This window comes from Ursus arctos, chromosome X (assembly GCF_023065955.2).
Source record: "Ursus arctos isolate Adak ecotype North America chromosome X, UrsArc2.0, whole genome shotgun sequence".
NCBI lineage: Eukaryota > Metazoa > Chordata > Mammalia > Carnivora > Ursidae > Ursus > Ursus arctos.
The window spans coordinates 39,269,083-39,295,420 of NC_079873.1; the positions used below are offsets into that span (position 1 = coordinate 39,269,083).

Sequence of the window (26,338 nt, forward strand, 5' to 3'; positions counted from 1 at the left end):
AGGGGCGCCTGGGTGGCACAGTGGTTAAGCGTCTGCCTTCGGCTCAGGGCGTGATCCCGGCGTTATGGGATCGAGCCCCACATCAGGCTTCTCCACTATGAGCCTGCTTCTTCCTCTCCCACTCCCCCTGCTTGTGTTCCCTCTCTCACTGGCTGTCTCTATCTCTGTCGAATAAATAAATAAAATATTTAAAAAAAAAAAAAAAAGGAGTTCCTTTTTACTGTTGAGTAGTATTCCATTACATGGGTATACCATGTTTGTTTATCCATTCACCAGTCGAGGAACATTGGGGTTGTTTTCAGTTTTGGTAATTATGAATAAAGCTACCATAAACATTTGCATGCTCAAATGTTTGCATGCTCAAAAAGATTTTGAGTGAACATCATTTTTCATTTCATTTGAGTGAATACCTAGGAGTGGGTTTAACTGACTCATATGGAAATTGTATACTAAACTTTATAAGAAACTGCCAAACTATTTTCCAAAGTGGCTATGCCAGTTTGTATTCTTACCAGCAACATATGAGATCCAGTTGCTATGCCACTAGTGCTTGGTATGATCAGGGTTTTTTTTAAATTTTAGCCACTTTAATAGGCATGTAGTGGTATTTCATTGTGGTTTAACTTGAATTCCCTGATGACTAATGATGTTGAGCATTTTTCCATGTACTTATTTGCCATCCATATATTTACTTTGGTGAAGTGTTCATTAAAATCTTTTGGCCCTTTTTTACTGGGTTGTTTTCTTAATTGACTTTTGAGACTTTATTTTTATACATCCTGAATACAAGTCCCTTGTCATACGTGTGTTTTGCAGATTTTTTTCCCAATTAATGATTTGTCTTCTCTTAACAGTGTCTTTTGAAGAACAAAAATTTTCTGTTTTGATAAAGGTCCAGTTTTCAATTTTTTTTCTTTTATGGGTTGTGTTTTTGGTTTCACATCTAGAAAATCTTTGCCTAACCAAGATTACAAAAATTTTCTCCTCTGCTTTATTCTAGAAGTTGTAGAGGTTTTGGTTTTACAGTTCGGTTCTGTGATCGATCCATTTTGAGTTAATCATTAAATATGTTGCAAAATATGAGAGTCTTGTTTTTTACATGTAGATTTCCAATTGTTCCAATACCATTTGTTGAAAAGACTATCCTTTCTGTATTGCATTGCCTTTGTACCTTTGTCAATGTATACATAAGTCTATTTTTGAACTCTCTGTTCTGTTCCATTGATTTATGTGCCTAGTAAACATTGGTTTCTGTTCGAATATGGTTAAATATGAAGAAGCAATCAAGAAAATGTACTTAGGAGCCAGACTGCCGAGGCGTGAGACCCAGCTCAAGCACTTACTAACTGTGTGACTTTGGGCAATTTAGCCTCTGGGTGCCTAAATTTTCTCATCTATAAAACGGAGATAATAGTACACAACTCTGATAGGGGTTTTTATGAGTATTTTTTAAAAGATTTTATTTATTTATTTGAGAGAGAGAGAAAGCACGTGTGTGCTCGGACATGCAGGGGTGGAGGGGCTGAGGGGGAGGGAGAGGCCTGGTAGAGCCCAACACAGGGCTGGATCTCATGCCCCTGAGATCATGACCTGAGCTGAAATTAAAAGTCAGACTCAACGGACTAAGCCACCCAGGCGCCCCAGGGTTTTTATGACTATTGAGTGAATGATCATAAAGCACTGAAGAATGGTGCCTCGTACCTATACAGTGCTTCTTACACGCCTGAGCTTTGTTTTGGACTTCTGTGCAGACAGGCTTTCCATTAAAATTAACAAATTCCGTTATTTCCTCTCAGATTATCATTATGGAAGCTTACCTGTGGAGATGAATTTTAATGGAAATTTTGCATTGCTGCTTAGTAAAAAAAAAATAAGAGGTTTACTTTCATTTTCTGTTAGGAAAATAATGCTTAACTTTGTAGCTGTGTCAGGTGAATTCCAGCTGTTGAAATGTTTCTTTGATTTTGAAAGGGTATCTATCTACCTTTTATGGATTGTAGTAAGAAATACAGCCTAAGGGGCGCCTGGGTGGCACAGCGGTTAAGCGTCTGCCTTCGGCTCAGGGCGTGATCCCGGCGTTCTGGGATCGAGCCCCACATCGGGCTCCTCCGCTGGGAGCCTGCTTCTTCCTCTCGCACTCCCCCTGCTTGTGTTCCCTCTCTCGCTGGCTGTCTCTCTCTGTCAAATAAATAAATAAAAAATCTTTAAAAAAAAAAAAAAAAAGAAAGAAATACAGCCTAAACTAAACTCACTCCCTAGGTGGCTCATGTGAAAAGCTAGCTTGAACTATGACCTCTCCACGTTTGTGATTTGGGGCACTTTATTTGAGAACTAGTAACTTTTGCAAAATTACTCTGGTCCTAAGCTTCAGGTTGTTTATTATTACTTTTTGTTTTGAACAACTTTCAGGATTTGTTGAGAAGGTAGAACAACATAAATCCTCCCTTTCTCCTTTGTAGACTATATTGACAGTCCAAATAATTTTATACTATAGAACTCTTTGGCTTAGAGGATCTTTCACTATAGCATTAATTTCTCCCCATAACTAGAAGAACTGAGGTGTCCAGATGAAATACTTAGAAGAATAGTAAATTACATTTAACTCCTCAGCATTGGCAGTTGTTATGGACTGAATATTTGTGTGCCTCCAAAATTCCTACGTTGAAGCCCTAACTCTCCCAGTGGCTGTGTTTGGAGATGGGGCCTCAAAGGAAGTAATTAAGGTTAAAAGGGATCTTAAGGGCGGGGCCTGATCTGATAGGATTAGTGTCCTCCTAAGGAGACGTCGGAGAGCTTGCCCTGCACTCACTAAGAAGGCCCTGTCAGGATGAAAGTGAGAAGGCAGCTGTTGTCTGCCAGCGATGGAGGGAAGGAGAGAGGGAGAGGGAGGGAGGGAGGGTGGGAGAGAGGTCTCCCTGGAAACCAACTGTGATGGCACCTTAATCTTGGACTTCCCAGCCTCCAGACTGTGAGATGTAAATTTTTGTTGTTCAAGCCACCGGGTCTGTTGTCTTGTTATGGCAACCAGTCTTTTTTTTTTTTTTTTTTAAGATTTTATTTATTTATTTGACAGAGATAGAGACAGCCAGCGAGAGAGGGAACACAAGCAGGGGGAGTGGGAGAGGAAGAAGCAGGCTCATAGAGGAAGAGCCTGATGTGGGGCTCGATCCCAGAACGCCGGGATCACGCCCTGAGCTGAAGGCAGACGCTTAACCGCTGTGCCACCCAGGCGCCCCTATGGCAACCAGTCTTAGTCTGTCTCAGGCCGCCACAACAAAGAAGCATCGACTAGGTAACTTAAATAGCAGACGCTTATTTATTAGATGGTTCTAGAGACTGAGAAGTCCAAGAGCAAGGTACCGGCAGATTGAGTGCCTGGTGTCAAAGATAAATGCTGCTGGACAGTAGTGAAAGCTTTGAAAACAGATTTTATTCAGTAACTACTGCCAGTAGGGGACAGAGTTGAGCTCTGTTCCAATTTGTGCAGAAGTGATTTCAGCAATTTTATCAGGAAAATGAGGGAGCCGGGCGAACAGAGGCTCTGAGAGTCAGAGAAGTGAAAATTACAAAGTTGGTCGGTGTACATGTGACTAAACCAGCTGTGTTTGTTCACGCACAGTTATCAAAGTTAGGGTTCTGTCCTCCCGCAGAGACCGGTAGACAGAGGCCCTATCCTTCCTGGTAATTATATTTCACAGGAACAACTGTCAGGTCCTTGAGAAAGATATTTCTGAGTTTTAAGTCTTACATATTCACAGCTGTTAAGCCCTTTTTAATAAATGCTCTAAGAAAGGGAGGTCAGGGGCCTATTATCAGGTATTGGCCAGAACAAATAGTAAATTTTCCTGGCAGGGAAATTTTCCAGGCAGGAATTCTAGTGGGGTTAGGGGAGTAGGGGCCTTCCCGAGACATGGCTTTGTGCTGCTAGAAGCCATGCTAGAGTTTGGTCAAGTCTCTTACTGCAGCGATTTGGACGGAATTGTAATGTGCCAGGAGTTCCACAGTTCTCACTGGTGAGGGCCTGCTTCCTGGCTCATACTCAGTGACCCTGTTGTGTACTCACGGCCTTTCCTCTGGTGTGTGCACAAGGAGGGAGGGAGGCAGAAGGAGGAAGAGAGGGAGATCTCTTCTTTTCTTCTAAGAGCACTAATCCCATCATGAGGTCTTGCGCTTATAACTTCCCAAGTACCATCACTTTGGGGGTTAGGACTTCAGCATCTCCATTTTGAGAGGATACGGGTATTCAGTACATAACACTTCCTAGGCAGACTAAGGTAGCAGCTCAGTAATTTCAAAGTTAAGAGCGAATATTATTTCTGCATTTGCAGCAAGTCTTAACTGCAACTCCTGCTATAGAACGAATTATAATTAATATAGTTGAAATTTCTCAAATACCATACATCTTATGTATCATTTCCATGCAAAACAAATTCGCTGAATTCCTTTAAGTAACAGGTATTAACTTCTATTTTTTTTTTAGGCTTTTATTTATTTGAGAGAGAGAGCACACACGGGCAGGGGGAGAGGGGAGGGGCAGAGGGAAAGGGAAAAGCAGAGCAGACTCCCCACTGAGCAGGGAGCCCAACCTGCAGATCCCAGGACCCCAAGATCAAGACCTAAGCCAGAGGCAGATGCTTAACCGACTGAGCCACCCAGGCGCCCCCACTCTTTTATTTTTTTATTTTTACCCAAACACTGGTTTGTTCCCTACTTAACTCTCAGATAAATACGCTTGCAAATGTTTGAACTTGTTACCCATATCCTAGGCAAAGATAATTTGGCCAGAATCTTGAACCCCAAATTAATCCCCCAGGAAAATACACACAAAGTTTTACATCAGAGTTTTAAGGCGTTTCTGGTACAGTGAGATAACTGTCAACTGAAACTTGAAGATTGTACTTGCCCATTGAGTTTGAGGCCTTGGTAGAGACAGGCCAACTCCTGGGCTCCTTTTCCCTACACCTAACCCGGGTGCTCTTGATCTTCTCACCCCCTGTGGGAGGTGGATTGGTGCCAAGGTGACAGGCTGAAGAAGACCAGACCACGTTTTTACCCTCCTAAAGGCCTAAGGCAGAACTGACTGAAACCACTCCTGCGTGTTCCCTTTTCTCCGCTTTAAGGCCTGGATTAGATCCAGATCCCATTAGCCTGCTCCATGAGCACTGGCTCCTCCGAGTGCAAGGCAGCCGCAGCCTGCTTTTGCCACACGTATGGGAGAGCAGAGAATGTAAAAAGGAGAAACCCAGGACTGATATTAAGAGGGCCTCTGTCTCCTTTGTGTATGATTATCTTCCTACTCAGAAGTTGGCCAGCTTGAACAGTGACCTGACTGTCCCTAAGAATATCATGTTGTTCTTGATCATTATCAGGGTCTCTCTTCCTTGGGGATGGCACGGAGAATGGGGAGTGGAGAAGTGTGTGATCAGCACACTTCGTTCCTCTTCACATTTGTTTGTTCCAGAGACACCTGGAGACCACCTCCCTCAGGTGACACTCTGAGATAACAAAGAGCAAGTAGTTACAATGGCTTCAGCATGGATGTGTGGAGGGCCTCTGTGGTGCCCCTCACTGTTCTGGGGCGGGAGGGGGGGGACGGGGGGGGCAAACAGATAATCCTTTCCCTCATGGAGCTTATGTCCTCACGGAGGACTGGTAGAATAGAGACAATAAATATAATTCCTACATAGTGCATTAAAAGGAAGTGAAATGCTTTGGAGAAAAAGAAGGGTGAAGAGGTGGTATTGGAGGAGGTGTTTCAGTTTTAAATAGATTGGTTCCAGGAGTCCAGCTTGAAGATCGCTGTACAGGAAGGGACAGAGACTGGTATTTAATATAATATAGATACTCCGAAAAGGGAGAGCAGGCTTCTGGTTGAGAAAACTGGGGAAAGCTTCACAGAAAAAGTTTGACAGGTGAACAAGAAGAACTAGGAGAAGGCCGTTTGGGCAAAGGAGAATCAGAGGGCATAGACAAGTCACAGCAAGTGTTTCAGATCTACTGAAGACAAAATTCCCATAGGAGAGCAATAGGAATTAGGAGTAAAATGTAAGTTGTTATCACATAGTAATGACTTACATTGAAAGATTTTCTAATACTGACCGTTTTCACTCAAGTTGGTTGTGGTGCTTTCTCTTTTTATAGGATTGATTTAATTTGCAGGGTTCTTTCCCCCTCCCCCCCATCTATAGATGGGAGTGAAATGAACCTAAAATCTTCTTCTCTTGCTCTGTCTTTGTTTTTCTTACTAGGGTCTTGCCTGGCAGGCTAATAGCACGAGTTAGGACTGTTCCTTCTTTTTCTATTGTCTTTATGGGTTTGCATAAACCTGGGATAAATAAAATTGGAATCTGCTTATAAAACCATCTGGGCCTGATGTTTTCTTTGTGGGAACACTTAGCCTACTGCTTGTATTTCTTTAGTAGTAATAGCATTTTATTTAAGCTTGTAACTTCCTCTGGAGTCAGTTGTGATAACTTATTTTTTAAGAGATTTGTTCATTCATAGACAAAATCTCTTAAAACTTGTGGAGATACGGTTGTTGATACTATTCTCTTTTTCACCTCTATTTATGGTGATACCCCCCTTTTCATTCCTACTGTTTGTGTTTCGCTCTTCTTTCCTTGGTCATTCTTGCCAGAAGTTGGCCTATTTTTTGCCCCACCCCCACCCCATATTTTTGGCTTTGCTGATGTTTTCTATTATATATTTAATACCTAAGTCATTAATTTCTACTATTTATCTTTTTTCTCCTACTTTCTGTAGGTTTATTGTTTATTGTCTAATTTCTTAAGATGGGTATTTAACTGATTTTGAGTGTTTTTATTATACCCAATTAAGGTTATAGATTTCCTTCAAAGCACCATCTTTGCTGCATCCCAAATGTGGTGCCTGAACATTTAATTCTAAGTATTTTTAGATTCGATTATGATTTCTTCTTTAACCCATGACTTATTTAGCAGTGTGTTTTTAAATTTTTCAAGTACCCAAGATTAAGAGTATCTGTTGTTGTTAGCTTTTAGCTTAATTACATGTTGGTCCCATACCATGATCTGTAAGTTATCTATTATTTAAAATTTGTTTAGGCTTTATGATCTAGTATATGATTTTTTTAAAAAAGCTTTTATGTGTCCTTAAGAAAACCGTGAGTACACTCTACTTGTTGGATGCAGAACTCAAGCTTATTCTCATTGTGTGGTTCAGATCTTATATATTCTTGTTAATTTTTTTGGTCTACTCGACCAATCAGTAGCTGGGAGAAGCAGCATTAGAAGACACTCCTTAGATTTTAATCTGCCAGTTATGAGCGTTTGGAGAGGTCCTGAGCATCTGTCAGAGTTAGTCCCTGCCTGTTTTTTCCCAGCTCTTTACCAGCACAGGGTTTCTGTCCTGCCCTGAATTTACTCAAATGAAGTCAGGACCAGAGATCTGAGTCCCAGCAGGTATGGGAGAAGCACTGTTGTCTCAAGATTTAGGGTTAGGGAGAAGCAAGAACAGAAATCCTAGAGGTTCCTTTTCTGTTTTATCCTCCCACACTCCACCACAGGGACTTATAGTTTCCCCTTTTCTAGGTGTTTTCCTTACCTCGTCCCTTTGGGGTTGATCTTAGGCAATAGGGAACCAGCAACTATGCTAATTCAGTTTCTTGGTAGAGACCAAACTGGAATACTGTACCTTAAAAAAAAAGATGCATTTATTTATTTGAGGGGGCGGGCAGAGGGAGAGAATCTTCAGGCTGACTCCGCACTGAGCATGGAACCTGATACGGGGCTTGATCTCACAACCCATGAGATCACGACCTGAGCCGAAACCAAGAGTCGCCCAACTCACTGAGCGACCCAGGCGCCCCAGTACCTTTATATACACGCATCACCTGTAAAATCCTAGAAATAGAATTTCTTTTTTTTTTTAAGATTTTATTGTTTTATTTGACAGAGAGAGAGAGACAGCCAGCGAGAGAGGGAACACAAGCAGGGGGAGTGGGAGAAGAAGAAGCAGACTTCTAGCAGAGGAGCCCGATGCAGGACTCGATCCCAGAACGCCGGGATCACGCCCTGAGCCGAAGGCAGACGCTTAACCATTGAGCCACCCAGGCGCCCCAGAAATAGAATTTCTTGAACACTTCTTTCCACATCAAACCTGTGTTGCCTCCTGTATTTTTCACTTTTTCTGATGTATGGCAGTACCAACATCCAATCATATAAATCAGAGCAGTGTTTTTTCAAACCCGTCAGTGGGATAACAGAACATTTTGGGGGGCTTAACACAAAATTAGGGTAAATATTATTTGTGAAGCTTTTATTTCTTTGGTATGTGTACATGCACAAATACTCACAAGCAGGTGTACTGGGCTGTGCTGAAGAATCTGCTAATGTGGATTATAGTCCAAAAAAGTAAAAAAAAAACACTGACTAGAGAACTAGGAAGCATTTTGGACCCATCCTTCCGCCTTACCTCCTACAGCCATTGAATTACCAAATTGACTGATTCGACTTCCTCAGAATTTCTCAAATTTATCCCATCTTCCTCTTCTCTCCTAACCACTGCTCTACGTCTAGGCCTTACTGGATGGCTGCAACAGTCTCAGATCCATGCTCCACCTCCTTATTATCAGAGTAATCTTCCTGAAATGTACATTTTCCTTCTTTAAAATCCTTCTGTGGTACCCTGTTGCCTGTGGATAACTTCCAGGCTTTATAATATGGCCCTGCCTGTCTCTCTAGCTTCACCTGCTCCCATTCTGATATCACTGGTAAACACCAAACCACTTTCGGCTGTCCTCGCGTTCTCTGAAGAGTTTTATTTTGTTAATTCTTTCACTTTTATCTGGCGTGGGAAGGGAGAATCCTTTACTCCTACCCATTTTATGTGGTGAACTCCAGCTCGTTCGTTCTCACTTTGTTAGTGAAGTCTTAACACCCCTACCTCCCCCACCCCGGGCGTCCCTCCTCTGTGTTTCCAGAATATTCTAGGCATCTTGCATTACACAGCCAAGTTGTTTTTAAATCATCTGTTTACGTTAGTGTTTACTTTTTTATGGGAAGGGCTGGTTATACTCATGTTAGTGCCGAAGAGGCTCTCTGGCTCATATTGGGTGTTCAAATGTTGGTTGAATGCCTGAAGATCTGGAAAGTTGAAGTGCCTTTTCCAAGATCATGTTGCTCATAGGTGACAAAATTGAGACTGGGAACCAAGGTGCCTCTTTTACTGCCTCACGCTACAGACCGGTACTTCTACTACATTATGTAAAGCTGGTCAAGCACAGCATTTATTGTGCAGTACTGCATAAGTCACTTTAAGTTAGTTTGGTAATGTTTGGGATGATGAAATTATCCTTGGTGGACAATCAAAATTTTACCTACTGCATGGGAGTCATATTTCCGGCACATGTATAGTTCTGCATGAAATTTAATATTTGCAAAGAGATAAAACAGTGCAAGTAGACTCAAACGTAATTTGGAAAAATCAAAATGGCCTTTTTGTGACTCTTGGAGGTCAGTTAGAATTTTAAAATATATACTGTGACAAATTCCAGGCATACTGTCTAAAAGGTTCTGTGTGCTTTAGTTTAGGATATCTGAATATGGGAATGGTGGCATTTGAAGAATTACATTGTAAGAAAAACTCAATAAATATTTGAATCGAACTTGCAGGTAGCAGTTATGCCATATAGTGATTCTTGTGCCTTCAGGTTCTTCCGTTTTCTGTAGCATATTGCAGAAATCAGTCGGGGTTTAGAAACTAAGACCCATGCATCCACTTATTGAAGGATAGACAAATACATTTCAATCTGGGTATATTTCCAATTTCAGAAGTTTTTAAAGAAGCAGAAGTTGTGGGGCGCCTGGGTGGCACAGCGGTTAAAGCGTCTGCCTTCGGCTCAGGGCGTGATCCCGGCGTTCCGGGTTCGAGCCCCACATCAGGCTCTTCTGCTAGGAGCCTGCTTCTTCCTCTCCCACTCCCCCTGCTTGTGTTCCCTCTCTCGCTGGCTGTCTCTATCTCTGTCGAATAAATAAATAAAATCTTTAAAAAAAAAAAAAAAGAAGCAGAAGTTGTTTTAAATTTTCACGTGTGCAATTTAAGAAGCAAAACAAATGAACAAAGGAGAAAGACAGTCAAAGACCGGCCTTTTAAATATAGAGAGAACAAACTGGAGGTTACCAGAGGGGAGGTAGCTGAGGGGATGGGTGAAATAGGTAATGGGGATTAAGGAGGACACTTGTGATGAGCACCAGGTGATGTATGGAATTATTGAATTACTACATTGTACACCTGAAACTAATATAACACTGTCTGTTAATTATACTTGAATTTTAAAAAATTTAAAAAGGGAAGCATCAGAAAAAGGGTCAGGGCTGCAATATTCCTTAACATCATCCAAAATGCTGTGTGCGTGAGAATTTCCCCAATTGTTTCAAAAAAGTGTTTCTGCAGTTGCTATGTTGAAACAGGATGCAAACAATGTCCACATATTGTTTGGTTGCTACGTCCTTGAGTCTTTCTTTATCACAGCCTCCTCTCCCTTTTTTCCCCCTGGTCATTCCTCTTAATTATTGGAAAAAACAACTTGTGCTGTTCAATTTCTTACTATGTTGCAAAAGTCAATGAGAGCAGGAACTTAGTATTTTAGCACCAAGAATTGTGCCTGGCACCCAGTAGACACTTGACTAATACTTGCTGAATAATGTCAGTAACACTCAGGGCCTATGTTTTGTCCCTGCAGGTTGATCCCAAAGACTACATGTTCAGTGGCCTGAAGGATGAAACAGTCGGTCGCCTACCTGGCCAAGTGGCAGGACAGCAGTTTCTCATTCAAGACTGTGAGAACTGTAACATCTATATCTTTGATCACTCTGCTACAATCACTATCGACGACTGTACTAACTGCGTCATTTTTCTGGGACCTGTGAAAGGCAGTGTGTTTTTCCGAAATTGCAGAGATTGCAAGTGCACGTTAGCCTGCCAGCAGTTTCGTGTGAGGGATTGTAGAAAGCTGGAAGTGTTTTTGTGCTGTGCCACTCAGCCCATCATCGAGTCTTCCACAAACATCAAGTTTGGCTGCTTCCAGTGGTACTACCCCGAATTAGCCTTCCAGTTCAAAGACGCAGGGCTGAGTATCTTCAATAACACCTGGAGCAACGTTCATGACTTCACACCGGTGTCAGGAGAACTCAACTGGAGCCTTCTTCCAGAGGATGCTGTGGTTCAAGACCACGTTCCTCTGCCTACTACCGAAGAGCTCAAAGCTGTCCGCGTGGCCACAGAAGCCAATAGAAGTATCGTTCCGGTATCTCGGGGTCAGAGACCGAAGAGCAGCGATGAGTCATGCTTAGTGGTATTATTTGCTGGTGATTACACTATCGCAAATGCCAGAAAACTAATTGATGAGGTAAGGAGAAAGAGAAGAGAGACAGACGCACGCCTAGATAGAAACACACCACTTTCTGGAGAACTTGTGTTCTTTTCCAAAACTGGCTGTTAGGAATACAGGCAATCCTTAAGTTCTAGCCCCTTGCCCCCTGCAGATGTATCTGTAAGCTGATTGCTTAGGCCTCAAAAGACTTTCCCAAAGAAACTGGAAAATAGAGTTCAGTAAGCATGTATTAAGCACTATTATGTGAAGAGTTACTTCTGTTGACATCTTTCATTGACTACGGGATGCACGGTTGCTTTCCACATTTTTGCTTTTCCGAAACGCATCTTACAGCTGGTGGCAACTGCAAGCTGATGACCTAAACTGTATGCTGGAGGTGGAGACAGATAGGCAAAATTCTCTGCCCTCAGAGAACTTCCGTTCTATCTAATAAATGATTTCCATGGAAGCTTACAAAAGTAGTAGGGCCAAGTAAAGCATGACGTTATTTAGTTGGGAGTATTTATTTGGAGTTTTAATTGGTTGGAGGGGGTGGGAAAGACATTTAGGAGTACCACTTCTGGCCACTGGGACAACTGTGAGAACCACCTCCACATTATTTTCCTTTGCCCTGTTGCTACGCGAAGGGGAGGTTGGTGTGTAAGAATGAGGTGGGAGCTGGGATAGCAGAGGTGGTGGGCTCAGGAGCAGGGACTCGGTGAGTTGGGGACTAGAGAAGAGTCCTTCTAGCGGAAGCAGCTTCCACTGGAAAAATAACTGGGGACGTAGACATTAGGGGCTCCACAAGTGCCAGTTCCCGTATTCGTGGGCTCTCCAGTGGGGAGGCAGCAGTGGGATGTACTGGTCGCCCATTAATCAGATGATCTTCAGAAGGAGTCTTCAAATTTAAAAATCAAACTCCCAGAAATGAAGAAGTGAATGGAAAACTCCTTAAGTCTCCTTTTGAATGGATTTTTTTAAAAAAATTGTAACTGTTCCGTCGAAAGGAAGATTACAAGGAGAAAAAAAAAAAAACCCTAGAAATGACCTCCTCTCTGTAGCTATACATCCTACAATGTAGAAAACTCATGTCTGAAACCTACAAAGTATATCTGAAGTCTGGTTTTCGAAACACCAGAAACCAAAGTATAATTTTCAGACTGTGGTATTTTGTTGTTGTTGTTCATGGTAAGATATAGACGTACTCCTGGCCTTTGAGCTCTCTAACCACATGTTAATCCGACATCTGAGAGGTCAGCCTTTTCATTATACTGCATGGTGACTTAAAAAATATCTACATACAGTTTTCAGGTGATGTAATTATCCAGGTTAAACTCCTTTTTGGTAGGAATTGAGAAGTGGACATAAAGTATATAGCATGTTTAAAGAAAAAAAACATAAAAACAAACCATCTTTCTTCATGAGTCCTCAGATGTTCTTAACCTTTTAATTTTTGGTTCTGATGTGTAAAACGGCAGTGTTGTCTGCACTTGAAAGCAACATGACCAGAAAGATTGATGTTCTTTAGGTGTCCTTCTGGATTATGAGACATTTTCAAACAAAAATGCAACAGCAGCAATAATAATAGCGAACACTTATATAATGTTTATACCAGGCATTGTTATAAGGGATTTATTTTTTTTTAAAGATTTTATTTATTTATTTGACACAGAGAGAGAGAGAGCCAGTGAGAGAGGGAACACAAGCAGGGGGAGTGGGAGAGGAAGAAGCAGGCTCCCAGCGGAGGAGCCCGATGTGGGGCTCGATCCCAGAACCCTGGGATCAGGCCCTGAGCCTAAGGCAGACGCTTAACGACTGAGCCACCCAGGCGCCCCTGTTATAAGGGATTTAAAAGAAGTAACTCACTTAATTTAGAATAACCTATGAAATAGGTACCATTCATTCACATTTTTCCAGATAAGGAAAATGAGCCACGGAGAGAGTAAGTAACTTGCAAAAGGTCACTCAGCTGGTAAACAGCAGAGCCATGATTTAAATCCAGGCAGTCTGGCTTTAAACCACCGTCTGAACCCTTAAGCATGATGCTAATCTGATGCGTCAGTGGTAAAGGAAAGTCGACAAGTGCCGGGTGGAGCAGGAATGTGACTGAAAGTGCAGGGACTCAAGGCAGATACTACCCTTCAGCCTAGAAGGAAAAACCCTGGGACTTTCTGGTTGGAGTTATCCTACCTAATTCTAAAAGCGCAGAATTAAGGAATAACAAGAGAATGAAAAGAAGAAAATGCCAAGTACATGTGAAGAGGGTATCAAAACCTGCTAAAAGATCACTAACTTACGTATTAAGGGAGAGATTACATTTTTTTTCAAAAACAAATGAAGCTCAAGTTCCCAGGAAAATGTGTAGGAGCCACTTAATTCTGAAATGGAAAAAAAAAAACCCCACAAACTTGAGTCTTTCTCATATCATAGCCCGAATACCTTAAGACAGCTTCGGCTGGAACTGTGATTGCTAACTCTGGTTTTGTTAAACCCTAGGAGTATCACAGAATTTTGTTTCACATTGTTTTATAAATTAAATGTATCATAATAGTTTTTTGAGATAGGAAGTCCAGAAAAGCTGGATAAAGCAGAAAGCACATTCCAAAGGGAATCAAGAGAAGTTACTGGGCCTCAATTTTCTCACCTAAAACCCAGATTTCTTGCTTCCTCTTGCTACATCACAGATATGCACAGGATAAATTAGAGTAAAAGTAGTTTGAATTGTTTGGAAGTAATGTATTACGTAATTTAAGTTGGGTAGTTAACGCTATTTTCCAGTCCTTAGAAGTGGAAGAATTTCCATGAAAAAAGAGCCTCCAGATATCTGCAGTGAGATACCAAGATAGATCAAGTTTGTAATTCATTATTTGTTTTTAGGTAACGGTATTTCGAATTAATCATCTTTTGTCAGTTTATGTGTCTGACTACGAAATGAGAGGTAGTGAGCATCTAGAAAATTAGAAACAGATGTAGGATTATTTCTGATATTTTAAGTAACTTTGCAGTCATCACCTGGCAGTGATGTCCGTGCAATTTTCTGCTACTTTTTTATGTACGTTTCTTCTTTCTGAGGCAGCATTGAGGGCTCTGAAAAAGGATTTGCGTTTGAAACCAATTTGATGGAATGGTGGGGGATAATGTAGCTGATTGGATGAAATACTATCAGCCATTAAGACAAATTTTATAGTGGAAGAGCTGGGAAATAGTCACAGTCAAGTAAGTGAAAATTTGTAGAATATTATGTAAGTATCTGATTTTTTTTTTTTTTTTGGAGATCTAAGTCTGGAAAGTTATATATACTAATATGTTAACAGTTGTGGTTATTCTTAGGAACTGGATTAAGAGGAGGATTTTCTTTTCTTTTTGTAGTTATATGGATTTTACAATGAACATGTGTTGGTTCTGTAATGGGGGAAAAAGAAAACTGGGAGGGTAAAAGGAAGTATACCCAAATGGCAGTGGCACCTTTGAGCGGTAGCACCTTGGTTTGTATTTGTTTCTGTTTTTTCATTTTTCAGGTGTTCTGTGTTGAGCATATATGTATGTCACTTTTATACTTAAAAATCCAATAGGCTTTGCTACAAAAATTAAGTGGTTGAATACTTTGCATTTTTTAAAACTACTTTCATCGTTATTTTAAAAATTCATGTGTACAGAATTATAGAAATGAAGAGCAGAAATGTTTAAAAATCATCCATAACAAAAGAAAACATCCATACCATACTATATCTTGAATAATCTTTTTAGGAATCATCTTCCATTTGTTTCATCTATCATCAGATTACTTGGGTGCGAATCACAGTTCTATTATTTCATAATTGTGTGGCCATGAGTAAGTTTCTTTACCACCCTGTGCCTTCATTTTCTCACCTGTAAAATGAGGGTAATGATCGTAGCTAGCTCATGAGAGGGTTAAATGAGCTATACATTTAAAGTGCACAAAACTGCCTGGCACACCGTAGGGCTCCATAAATGTGGTCTGTCACTATTGCCCTGTATTATATACATTTGTATCATGCTTTTCACAGTGATTACGTGAGCTTTCCCCCATTTTATTATTTGTTATATTTAATGAACTACGCTATTTCATCCTGTGATGAATGTACCCTAGTTTACTTAACCATTCTCTTATTGGACAAACAAATTAGGCACTGCACACTCATTCTTAACCAGAACCGCCCATCTGGGAAAATCTCGTGTATGTGAAAACTTGTTAGAGCAAACACCTTGAATTAGAGTGATGAGTCAAACAAAAATCAGCATGCTGTGTCACATTTTATACAGAAAAATATTCGAATAGAAAAATGTTGTTTTAATCTCAGAAGTCCATTTTAAACTCTAAATGAAATTTTATTTTCCACAGATGGTCGGTAAAGGCTTTTTCCTAGTTCAGACAAAGGAAGTGTCAATGAAAGCCGAGGATGCTCAAAGGGTTTTTGGGGAAAAAGCACCTGACTTCCTTCCTCTTCTGAACAAAGGTACGTTCTGGATGATTGGTGTACTTGTGTGCTTATCCTCTTGACATGTGGTTCGATCGGCTCTTGCCTTTAGCATTTCTCTTACATTGCCTTCTCTTTTTTGTTTGTTTTATGTTGTTTTTCCTATTACTATTCAAAAATGTCAAAATTTCACATCATTCAAAAATTCCTATATAACTAACTAAGCATTAGGTTTTCTTTCCTATTTTGTCACCTTCGTACTTGAAAGTCACCCTCTATTATTATATATTTTGTTATTTTAATTATTATTTTATTGTTGTATTATTATACTTTGATGAGTGACTGTTTCGTTCTCCCTGCCCAGAGTTACAAAGTACTTCATAAGGATTCTTTCTGCCTTCAGTGGGCTTTGACCATACTGGAAAGGAAATAAGAAATACAAATAAAATGGTATACTATTTTATGTATTTAATGTGATTGATTAACTTCTCATGCATAATCAGAATTGTTTTCCCCGGTGGGCAAATGCCACCAACAAATTTCAGATACTGGAAATATGTCTGCAAACAGAGAAACTGGAATCATGTGCCCTCCGGAAGGGTTATGTCTGTCTGTATGTATTTGAAGGTATACTGATTCTAGAGCACAGAGTTCTGTTTATCTGTCAGAGCAGGGACATTGTTTGCTCAAGGCTCATCAGGCTTTTCTTTACTGGCCTGAGCAAATATGTGTAGTAATATGCAATGCTGATTTGGGTATACCCTAAAAAGATGGTACGTCTGCATTTACATGCTTTTAATGTATGAATTATAATAACTGCGAAACCTATATGAAAATGTTGGAGGAGGGGCGCCTGGGTGGCTCAGTCGGTTAAGCGTCGGACTCTTGATTTTGGCTCAGGTCATGATCTCAAGGTTGTGAGACTGAGCCCCACATCCAGCTCCGTGCTCTGCTTGAGAGTCTGTCCCTCTCCCTCTGCTCCCCATGCTCGCTCTCTCTCAAATAAATAAATAAATCTTTAAAAAAAAAAAGAGAGAATGTTGAAGGATTGTTGGGATCATTTTAATAACTAATGCTGGGTATAACTCAGCCATTAATACAGTCTTTCTTTCTTTCTTTTTAAGGTTTTTTTAAAGATTTTATTTATTTATTTGTCAGAGAGAGGGGGGCGCTCGCGAGAGAGCACGAGAGCACAAGCAGGGGGAGTGGCAGGCTAGGGTCTGGATCCTAGGACTCTGGAATGCGGGACTGGATCCTAGGACCCTGGAATCATGACCTGAGCTGAAGGCAGGCGCTTAACCGACGGAGCCACCCAGGCGTCCCAATACAGTATGTCATATACCTTTGTGGTTATTGTAGCAGTATGAAAGACTTGCTCTAACCCAGTGTGTGAATCTGTTCTAGAATATGTATTGGAAATTATGACCTGGCTCCTTTTTTTCATTTGAAGTATAATTAACATACAGTGTTACATTAGTTTGAGGTGTACAATGTAATGATTCAACAATTCTGTACATTTCTCAGTGCTCATCAAGATAAGTGTACTCTTAATCTCTTTTATCTATTTAATCCCTCTCCCCACCCACCTCCCCTCTGGCGACTACCAGTTTTCTGTATTTAAGAGTCTGGTTTTTTGTCTTTTTTTTCCCCTTTGTTTTGTTTCTTAAATGCCACATATGAGTGAAATCATGGGGTAGTTGTCTCTCTCTGGCTGACTTATTTCATTAGTATTATACCCTCTAGTTTCATCCATGTTGCAAATGGTAAGATTTCATTCTTGTTATGGCTGAGTAATATTCCATTTTATATATATATATATATATATATATATATATATATACACACACACACACACACACACACACACACACACACACACACGCCTTCTTTATCCATTCATCTATGGATGGACGTGGCTTGCTTCCCTGTCTTGGCTATTGCAAATAATGCTGAATTGCACATAGGGGTGCATATATCTTTTCAAATTAGTGATTTCACTATGGTATTTGTCTTTCTCTGACTTATTTTGCTTAGCGTTATACTCTTTAGCTCCATCCATGCTGTTGCAAATGGCAAGATTTTGTTCTTTTTATGGCTGAATAATATTCCATTTTACACACACACACACACACACACCCCACATCTTATTTATCCATTCATCTATTGATGCACACTTGGGCAGCTTCCATAATTTGCCTGTTGTAAATAATGCTGCTGTAAACGTAGAGGTGCATGTATCCCTTTGAATTAGTGTTTTTGTATTTTTCAGGTAAATATTGCAAAACTGCAATTACTAGATTATAGGGTAGTTGTACTTTTAGCCTTCTGAGAAATCTCCATACGGTCTTCCACAGTGGCTGCACCAGTTTGCTTTCCCACCAGCAGTACACGAAGGATCCTTTTTCTCCACATCCTAACCAGCACTTTGTTATTTCTTGTGTTTTCGATTTTAGCCATTCTGACAGGTGTGAGGTGGTATCTCATTGTGGTTTTGATTTGCATTTCCCTGATGATGAGTGATGGTGAGCATCTTTTCATGTGTCTGTTGGCCATCTGGATGTCTTCTTTGGGAAAATGTCTGTTGAGGTCCTCTGCCCATTTTGAATTGGATTATTTGTTTTTTTGCTGTTGAGTTGCATAAGAGCTTTATATATTTTGGATATTCACCCTTTATCAGATATTCATTTGCAGATATCTTCTCCCATTCAGTAGGTTGCCTTTTTACTTCTTTGCCTTTGTTTTTCTTGCCTGAGGAAACATGCCTAGAAAAATGTCTCTGCGGCCAATGTCAAAGAAATTACAGTCTGTGTCTTCTACTGGTTTTATGGTTTCAGGTCTCACCTTTAGATCTTTCGTTCATTTTGAATTTATTTCTGTGTATGGTGTAAGAAAGTGGTCCAGTTTCATTCTTTCACATGTAGCTAACCAGTTTTCCCAACACCAGTTGTTGAAGAGACTTTTTCCACACTGTATATACATTCTTGCTTCCTTTGTCATAGATTAGTGGACTATGTCAGTGTGGGTTCATTTCTGGACTCTATTCTGTTCCATTGATCTATATGTCTGGTTTTGTGCCAGTACCACGCTGTCTTGATTAGCTACAGCTTTGTAGTGTATGTTGAAATCTGAGATGGAGATACCTCCAGCTTTATTCTTCTTTTTCAAGATTGCTTTGGCTACTCAGGGTCTTTTGTAGCTTCATACAAATTTTAAGATTATTTGTTCTAGTTCTGTGAAAAATGTTGTTAGTATTTTGATAGGGATTGCATTAAATCTGTAGATTGCTTTGAGTAGTATGGACATTTTAACAATATTGGTTCTTCCAGTCCACGAGCATGGCATATCTTTCCATTTGTCTGTTTCGTCTTCAGTTTCTTTCATCGGTGTTTTATAGTTTGCAGAGTATAGATGTCTTGGCTCCTTTGATGCAGCTGTTTTGACATGGGAGCATTCTGATGGAACCTTGAAAACAAGCCTTTAAACTCTCAACAGGTTTCAGAAATTGAATCAAGTAATAAGTGTAATGGACATCCTAGCCTGTGAGATTAGGAATGAAGTAAGTATATGAGTAGGTCTAAATTAGTGATTTATGTGCTCATACAATGTTGTGGAGCGGTTTCATAGAAATGCTCCAACCCCAGATATAATATCTGTGTTTAAGTAACACAACATTCCACATGGAAGAAGTGAAAGTAGAACTAAAAAAGTAGGGGCGCCTCTAAGCGTCTGCCTTCGGCTCAGGTCACGATCCCAGGGTCCTGGGATCGAGCCCCACACCGGGCTCTCTGCTCAGCGGGGAGCCTGCTTCTCCCTCTGCCTCTGCCTGCTGCTCTGCTTACTTGGGTGCGCACATGCGCTGTCTCTCAAATAAATAAATAAAATCTTTTAAAAAATAAAATAGAACTAAAACCAATGGGCAGATGTTACAGGAATTTCAGCAAATAAACATCATATAATTAACTTTTAAAACCAGAGATACCATAGGAAGTACTCAAAGACTAAGGAGGGCATGCCAAAAGATTACAGGAGCAGGCTTAAATCCGTTTCCACTGGCCAAATTTGGGATAATTTAGGCATCACAAAGAAAAATGAAGGGAATTGATTTAACAACAGAAATCCATGCAACTGTAGTGATAATAAAAAGGGGGGAGGGGGAAATAAAGGAAAGCTCTTCTGCTCTTTACAGAATATTGTGAGCTGCATTTATTAGCTAAATTTTTAGCCTAAATTTCCTTTCTTTCTGATAAACTAGAAGTGAAGTCTCAGCTTGATTAGATTCAAATTAAGTATTTTGGGGACGAACTCTTCATAGGTGATGTTGTGTATTTCTTACTCATCGCATCAGGAAAAGCACAATGTCAGGCTGGCCCGCCTTCAGTGATGCTAAGTTCGATGACAGTGATCACCAGATCTCTGCTGTAAGGGTCCATTTCCCCTTTGAAGGAGAATGTACAAATATCGTATTTCTTAGCAACTTTCACCCCAGTAATTTCAGCTTCCACTGATAATCTTTATCTGAATTCATTATTACCTTGGGGATTGGAAGATGGTGATTTCCAAAGTCTTTACAGAATACTTTGTTATTTATTGTGTTTTTGATTTTAGCCACTCTGACAGGTGTGAGGTGGTATCTCATTGTAGTTTTGATTTGTATTTCCCTGGTGATGAGTGATGTTGAGCATCTTTTCATGTGTCTGTTGGCCATCTGGATGTCTTCTTTGGGAAAATGTCTGTTGAGGTCCTCTGCCCATTTTCAATTGGATTATTTGGTTTTTTGCTGTTGAGTTTTGTAAGAGCTTTATATATTTTGGATATTCACCCCTTATCAGATATTCATTTGCAAATATCTGTAAATATACTGTAGCTCACAGTATTCTGTAAAGACTTTGGAAATCACCATCTTCCAATCCCCAAGGTAATAATGAATTCAGATAAAGATTATCAGTGGAAGCTGAAATTACTGGGGTGAAAGTTGCTAAGAAATACGATATTTGTACATTCTCCTTCAAAGGGGAAATGGACCCTTACAGCAGAGATCTGGTGATCACTGTCATGGAACTTACCATCACTGAAGGCGGGCCAGCCTGACATTGTGCTTTTCCTGATGCGATGAGTAAGAAATACACAACATCACCTATGAAGAGTTCGTCCCCAAAATACTTAATTTGAATCTAATCAAGCTGAGACTTCACTTCTAGTTTATCAGAAAGAAAGGAAATGTGGGGCTGTGTTGAATGACACTATGAGGAAATGATGATTCAGATCCAAAAAAGAAGGCTTTCTACAAGACAACTGGCCAGAACTCTTCAGATAGTGTCCTGGAAAAGAAACAAAAATGACGGGGGACTATTGTGGATTGAAAGAAACATAACAACCAAGTACAATGAATGAACCTTCATTGGATTGGGATGTGGTGGACTATAAAGCTGTAAGACATTTTGGAGGAAAAGTTGGGAAGTTGGGAGATAATGTTATGGAATTACTGTTAGTATCCTTAGGTATGATAATGGTCTTGTGGTTCTGTGGGCAATTCATGCTGAAGTGTCATGATGTCTGCTACTTTCAAATGGCTCAGCAAAACAAAAATAAAAAGCATGTGTCGTGTGGGATAAAGCAAATGGGATCAAATGTTAACATTTGGAGGGCAGATGGATGTTTATGTTATTCTTTCAACTTTTCTATAATGTTTGAAATTTTTCTTTTTTTTCAAAATAAAAAATAGGGAGACGTTTTTTAGCTGCCCAACATTGCATTGACTGATATGGAATAGGGAGCAGGCTGTCAGTGGAAATACTCTAACAGGACTTGGGTTGATTGGGTCCTTATCTAAAAGTGCCCATCAGTCATTCTAAGGGGTGTTTCTCAACCTCAGCACTATTGACATTTTAGGACAGATAATTGCGGTGGGCGACGGGGGGGGAGGGAGTGGCTGTCCCGTGCATTATAGAATGTTTAGCAGTATCCCTAGCTTCTGCGCCCCCAGATGCCAGTAGCAGATACTCCCAGTTGTGGCAACCAAAAATTTTTCTAGATATTGCCAAATGCCCCTTGGGGGCCAAAATTGCTCCCAGGTGCAAACCACTGTTCTGAGCCAAGGATGAACTTTTTCTTTTGAAAATTCACTTTTATTTCAAATACTTTGCACCTCAGAGTCTCTAAATTTTCCTCTTCAGTTAAAGCAGTCACAGTTATTTTACTTTCAATTAATAAAGCTTTTTGTTGGCTTAGTGAGAGAATTCATTGTGTTTTCCATCTTGAGAATCTTCTAAACCTGACTAATCCTCAGAACCATCTAGGGTGCTTTTAAAAATATAAATTTCCATCTCCCACCCCAGAAAGACTCATTTAAAAATTTCTGAGATATGCCCTTGGAATCTGCTTTTTACTTTTTTTTTCATTTTTTAAAAGATTTTATTTATTTGACGTGCACACACACACACAGAGCACAAGTGGGGGAGTGGCAGAGGGAGAGGGAGAAGCAGGCTCCCCACTGAGCAGGGAGCCTGACGTGGGGCTCGATCCCAGGGTTGGGTTCCTTTGTTTTAGAGGGTCATTCATTCATTTATTCAATAAACATAGATGAAATCTGAGAAGTAGTGGAAGAGTCCAATGATAGAGGGGCCTTGTAGGCCTTTGGCTTCTAGTCTTAGCTGAGAAGGTACTAGATTTTTTTTGAAGTTTAGCTCACATATAACATATTAGTTTCAGACGTACAATATAATGATTCGGTATTTGTGTATATTGTGAAATTATCACCACAATAACTCTAGTTAACGTCTGTCACCATATGTAGTTACAAACTTCTTTTTCTTACAATGAGGACTTCCACAGTCTACTGTCTTAGCACGTGTGAAATACGTGATGCGGTATTATCAACTGTAGTCACCATCCTGTGCACTATTTCCCCATGACTTACGTATTTTATAAGTGGCGGCTTGTACCTTTTGACCCCCTTCACCCATTTTTGCCCACCCCTCACCCTACACGTCTCTGGCAACTACCACTCTGTTCTCTATAAGTTACTTGTAAGTTTAGGTTCTCTATAAGTTACCTATTAAGTCTCTGTTACCTATAAGTTTAGGGTTTTTTGTTTTTGTTTCTTCAGATTCCACATATAAATGAGATTATATGGAATTTATCTTTCTGTGACTTATTTCGCCTAGCACTATGCCTTCAAGGTCCATCCATGTTGTTGCAAATGGAAAAGTTTCCTCTTTATGGTTGAGTAATAGTCCATTGTGTGTGTATGTGCATGTGTGTGTAAATATGTCACATTTTCATTGTCCATTCACAGACATCAGTGGTTGTTTCCATATCTTGGCTATTGTAAATAATGCAGTGATCATGAGAATACATATATCTTTTCAGGTTAGCGTTTTCATTTTCTTCACACACATACCCAGTAGTAGAATTGCTGGATCATATTGTAGTTCCGGTTTTAACTTTTTGAGGAACTTCCATACTGTTTTCTATAGTGGATGCACCAATTTACATTCCTACCAAGAACACACAAGGTTTCTTTTTTTTCCACATCCTCGCCAACATTTGTTGTTTCTTATCTTTTTGATGATAGCCATTCTAGCAGGTGTGAGATGATCTATCTCATCATGGTTTTGAGATTTGCGTTTCCCTGATGATTAGTGATGTTGAGCACCTTTTCACGTACCTGTTGTCTATCTGTATGTCTTCTTTGGAAAAATGTCTGTTCATATCCTCTACCTATTTTTTTAAGTGTGCTCCACGTAGAGCCCAACACGGGGCTCAAACTCACAACCGTGAGATCAAGACCTGAGCCGAGATCAGAAGTCGGACGCTTAACTGACTGAGCCACCCAGGCACCCCCTCTGCCCATTTTCTCATCAGATTGTTTGGTGGGGATTTTTTCTATTGAGTTTTATGAGTTCTTTATATATTTTGAATATTAACCCCCTACCAGATTTCAGATTTACAAATATGTTCTCCCATTCTGTTGTGTTTTTTTAAAGATTTATTCATTTTAGAGAGAGAGTGCGCATGCCAGTGGGAGGAGGGTCAGAGGGAGAAAATCTCAAGCAGACTCCCCGCTGAGCACAGAGCCCAACTCATGACCTGTGAGAGCATGACCTGAGCCGGAACCAAGAGTTGGACACTTAACTGACTGAGCCGCCCAGGTGCCCCACGTTTTTTTTAAAGCTCTAGGCCCAACATGGGGCTTGAACTCATGACTCCAAGATCAAGAGTTAGTTACATGTTCTATTGACTGAGCCACCCAGGTGCCCCTCAGTTTTTTTTTTAAATAAACTTTTTATATTGGGATAATTTTATATTATTATTGGAATAATTTTAATTTTAGTTTTATAGAAGAATTGCAAAGGTAGTACAGAGAGCTCCCGTATACTATTTATCCAGCATCCCCTAATGTTAGTATATGATACATTTATCAAAACTAAGAAATTTACACTGGTAAAATACTATTAACTTAAACTATAGTCTTTATTCAGATTTCACCAGTTTTTCCAGTTATGTCCTTTTTCTGTTCCAGAATTCAATTTAAAATCCCATGTTGCATTTAGTTGTCCTGTCTCTTTAATCTCCTCTAATCTGTGATATAGTTCCTTGTCTTTCCTTGTTTTTCATGACCTTGAAATATTTTCACAGCACTGGTAAGTTGTTTTGTAGAATGTACCTCAATTTGGGTTTCTCTGATGTTTTCTCTGGTTAGATTGAGGTTTGGGGGGAAGAGGTGAAATGCCCTTCTCACCACATCACATCCGGGGGTACAGGATATCCACATGACTTATCACTGGGGCAATGACCATAGTGACTTGTTTCAGGTGTTATCTGCCAGGTTTCCCAAACACTGTAAAGTTCCTGCTTTTTCCTTTTCACACTTTGTTCTTTGGAAGTTGAGTCACTGAGACCAGCTCACACTCAAGGCAAGGAGAATTAAGCTATACCTCGTGGAGAGGCTAGTACTACTCACATTATTTGGAATTCTTCTGTAAGAAATATTTGTCCCTTCTCCCCCATTTACTTACTCAATCATTTATTTCTGTCAGTAGAGACTCACGAATATGCATTTTATTCTTTGGGTTATAATCCAGTACTATCAAATTGTTCCAGTTTTAGCCATTGAAAGTTCTTTTAGGTTGGTTCCTCTGTCATTTTGACACGCCTTTTCTTTCTTTCTTTCTTTCTTTCTTTCTTTCTTTCTTTCTTTCTTTCTTTCTTTCTTTCTTTCTTTCGCATTATTATGCTGGATAGGACTTCCACTATCATGTTGTATAGAATAGTGAGAAGAGGATATTCTTGTCCTGTTACTGATTTCAGAATTCAGTCTCACCATAAAGTGTTCAATCTAACTGTAAAGAATGATGTTTATTATAAGATTCTCATATATACCTTTTATTAGGCTAAGGGAGTCTTATTCTGTCCCTGGTTTGTTGAGCTTTTATTATGCATAGGTGTTGAATTTTGTTGAAATTTTTTCTGAATTTATTGAGATAATATGTTTTTTATTATTTAGTCATTTAATCTGGTGAATGACTTGTTAATTTTGAATGTTGAACCAGCCTTGTATTCCTGAGATGAACCCCTTGATCATGATATATTATCTCTTTAATATATCGCCAAATTCAATTTGCTAATATTTTATTGAAGATTGTTGCATCTTTGTTCATGAGGGACATTGGTGTGTAGTTTTCTCATAATATTTTTGCTGGCTTTGATATTAGGGTAACGCTGGCCTCATAAAATGAGTTGGGATGTATCCTTCCTTTTCTATGATCTTGAATAAATTTTAGAGAATGGGTATCATTCCTTCTTTAAATGTGTGGTAGAACTCACCAATGAAATCATCTAGGCCTGGAGATTTGGGGAGAAAGATTTTTAGCTGTAAATTTAATTTACTTATTAAATTATTTACTTATAGGACACTCAGGGCTCTCTTTTTGAATGAATTTTGATAGTTTTTGTCTTTTAGGGAACGGTTTCATTTCATCTAAGTAACCAAATTTATGGACATGGAGTTGTTTATAGTATTTCTTTATTCCTACTAACATCTGTGGGATCAATAGTGATGTCCCACTAATATTCCTGCTATAGGTAATTTGAGTCCTCTCCCTCTCCTATCAGCTTGGATAAAGGTTTATTGTTTTATTGAGAATTTCAAAGAAGCAGCTTTTTATTTCATTGATTTTCTCTATTGTTTTTCTCTTTTCAATTTTATTATTTTCTGTTCAACTATTTACTCTCCCTTCCTTTACTTGTTTTACATTTGATTTGCTTTTCTTTCTCTGGTTTCTTAAGATTTAAGATAAGATTACTGATTTTAGGTATTTCTTCTTTTCTAATACAGTTGCTTTTCATTATTCACAGTAGTTATATTCTGTAAAGTCACTGTGAACACTGAATTAATGAGTACTGAGCTCCTGCTCCTAGGAGAAATACGGGGTTAAGTTCCTGCCAAGTCTCTGGTCATAACATTTTTGTCAATCAATCCATACGTCATCTTTTGTATGTTTGTTTCTGTTTATTTTTTTCTTTTTTTTAAAGATTCTATTTATTTATT

At 39.6% G+C, this 26,338-nt stretch overlaps 1 protein-coding gene across 4 annotated transcripts in view; it reads left to right on the forward strand.

Annotated features, from left to right (window-relative positions):
* RP2 (RP2 activator of ARL3 GTPase) overlaps positions 1-26,338 on the forward strand; it is a 57,728-nt gene that overhangs the window by 8,062 nt on the left and 23,328 nt on the right. For all 4 annotated transcript variants that reach the window (XM_026513499.4, XM_026513503.4, XM_026513500.4 and 1 more), the window contains exons 2-3: positions 10,721-11,386; positions 15,714-15,828. In XM_026513499.4, the coding sequence (XP_026369284.2) occupies positions 10,721-11,386; positions 15,714-15,828 (781 nt within the window). The remainder of the gene's footprint in view (positions 1-10,720; positions 11,387-15,713; positions 15,829-26,338) is intronic.